The sequence below is a fragment of the Gekko japonicus genome, unplaced genomic scaffold (assembly GCF_001447785.1).
Source record: "Gekko japonicus isolate JY-2015 unplaced genomic scaffold, Gekko_japonicus_V1.1 scaffold660, whole genome shotgun sequence".
NCBI lineage: Eukaryota > Metazoa > Chordata > Lepidosauria > Squamata > Gekkonidae > Gekko > Gekko japonicus.
In genome coordinates, this window is record NW_015159728.1 from 470,486 (window position 1) to 473,091 (window position 2,606).

A 2,606-nucleotide genomic window follows, 5' to 3' on the forward strand; every position below is an offset into this window, starting at 1 on the left:
AATATCAATCCCCCCCCCCAAAAAAATTACTAGATCATCATCCCGCACATACTGATATTTGGCATTTATGACAAGAAAGGAAGGAAGGACTTGAATAAAGTCCCCTGCCTGGTTTCTCGAATGTATTTTACTTCTCACAGATGACCCAATGGGTGCTGTTCTCAAACTTGAACAGGTTCATTTAATAATTTAAAATATTTATCTCCTGCCCTTAAGGCGTGATACTCACCTATACCTGCCTCTAAGTCCTCCTGCCCCACTTTGTTTGTTTCTCTATGGCTGAAATTTGAGGGAAAAGTACACAGCTGTACTTTTCTGTCTCTTCTGGGTGGGTTGGAAGTAGGAGAAGACTGTGGGCCAGCAGCTAGGCAAAGCCCTAGTTCTTTCTACCTCTCCCTTCCACAGCTACTGTCATAGGCAGAAAGAAATTCTATGTTTCTGTTACTGTATATTTTCCTGCCCTTCCTCCAAGGAAATCAGGGTGATATTTATGGTCCCCCCCCCCCCTCTATGTTATCCTCATAACCAATGCTCCCTCCAAGATGTGGAATCTTGGGAGCAAAAATTCTACTTTGTGAGCTACTGGCATTCAAGTTGTGAGCGAGTGATTTGGCTACTGCATAAGTTAGCTTGCTCTGGAGCCATCCTTCCTGAGCTAAGACAAAAAGGTGCGAGCCGGAGGCTAAAATACTGTGAGCTAGCTCACACTAACTCAGCTTAGAAGGAACACTGCTCATAACAACCCTGTGAGGTAGAATAGGCTAAGAAGAGAGACTGGGGATTTGAAATTGGATGCTCATTTACATAAGAGATTCATATTAGGTCACTACAGTAAACATTAATAATACCCAGTAATGAATACAAATGTTTCATAAGGAGTATATAATTCCTTTTATCTGCAGTGAATGGGGTTGGGAGAGAACAGGTAGGTCTCAATACTGCTACATTTAAACATTAAGTTGTCTTTGTCGTTTTTCTCCCGTCATAGCCATAGCAATGCATGAAAACATCACTGCATGAACAGCACTCACCTTCACAGTTTTTTGCAAAGCCTACTAGGCTGAACAGTGGAATGTGTGGCCGGTTAGCAAAGTCCTCTGCTTTCTGTCCCAGTGCCTCTTTTATCACCTTGAATCCACTCAGTACAACAAAATTGTGCCACCCGACTTGGAATGAATAGACCGTTCCATACTTTTCTGCCAACTATGATTTTAAAAAGAAGAGAATGCTTTGCTATCCACACCATCATATAATCCCCAAATAAACATGATTTTATCAAACAGCCAGAAATTTGCTACATGAAAGTGCAAACTGGGCTTTGTTCAGGAAACTGAAGAGTTTCATAGGAAACACAAATGTAGCTGTCATTTCCCACCATCATTGCTGCACTTTTCAAAGGTCCAGTGTCTTCTCAAGGACCAACTGTCAATCACTACCATTCAATAAGACTAGTCGTACAAAACAGGTTTGGCCAAGTACTTACACGTCGAAAAGAAATATGTGGGTTTTTGAGATCGATTAACAGCAAGTTCCCGAAGAAAGGGAAAGGGGTGGGTCCCGGGGGAGATCGGCTGCTTTTTTTCCTGTACATGACATAATCGAGCAGCAGGGCCAGCATCAGGAGAAAGATGAGTACTGAAGTGATGTTGTTCCAGCAGGATGCAGCCTGGACCCGCAGCCAAGAGACGGAATCTGGGATCACAGCCACTGGAGTCTCCATCTTCCCCCCCACTTGGTCTCTTCTAGACTTTCTGGCTCCTGCAAGTCTGAGTCTTTACAGCTTCTGAATCTTTACAACTTCTCCTGTTCCAGCAAAGTCTCCTGCCTCCTCTTCTCAGAATCAGATCCCTGTAGGAATGTGATCCACTATTAATATCTCTACATCAGGAGCCGCACTTTTTCCACTGTAATTAAAAATATTATGCAAGGGATTAAAGCAATAAACTTGCAGCCCAACTATGCACGCTAGGGAGATCCGTGATCAGGATGATCTCTTGTGTTTTATTCTGAAAGCAAAAGCATCCATGGAGAGCCTGGATTTGGATTGGAGCTGCCCTAAATGGGAGGGGAGGAGACTCCCCCCCTTCCCCTCCTACTTTCCCTGTTAAAAAAACTCACAAGAAGACTAATCACAGACCTACATATATGCCCCATTGGGGGGAACAGAGATGCACCATATGAGTGGTTATTATGATTTTTGCTGTGGGATCTACAGTGGGTGTGTTTGTGTCAATTTTATCAGGGAATTGGCACTGGAGGGTTAAAAAAAAAAAACAAACCTCCCCCCCACACACAATGCCCTACTTCTAATTGGGGCTATCAGGGCTCCTTTTACCTTTAGAAGAAATTTCAAGATATCCTGATCAGGGATCTCTGACACTATATGTAGCTTTTCTCTCAAAATCATTCCATAAGGATTAATGAAGATGATCAGTAATTTACATGGGCCAAAATACCCATGTGTATTGCAACTTCTCTTTTCCACAATGGTGAAAATTCTTTTACTATGTGTATAAGCAGTTTTTTACAACCTTTCTGAGAATATTAGCTCTTTAATTTCAGAATATTCAGACAATGTATACATTCACAATTTGTTGTCTGTGATT

General features: G+C 42.2%; 1 protein-coding gene across 1 annotated transcript in view; it reads right to left on the reverse strand.

The window, feature by feature from the left end:
• Nucleotides 1-1,934, reverse strand: part of LOC107123018 (cytochrome P450 2D14-like) — a 13,260-nt gene extending 11,326 nt beyond the window's left edge. Inside the window, exons 1-2 of the mRNA XM_015426208.1 lie at nt 1,484-1,934; nt 1,032-1,203 (exon numbers count right to left, since the gene is read on the reverse strand). Of these exons, the coding sequence (XP_015281694.1) occupies nt 1,032-1,203; nt 1,484-1,720 (409 nt within the window). The 5' untranslated portion in view covers nt 1,721-1,934. The remainder of the gene's footprint in view (nt 1-1,031; nt 1,204-1,483) is intronic.
• Between the last annotated feature and the right edge of the window lie 672 nt (nt 1,935-2,606).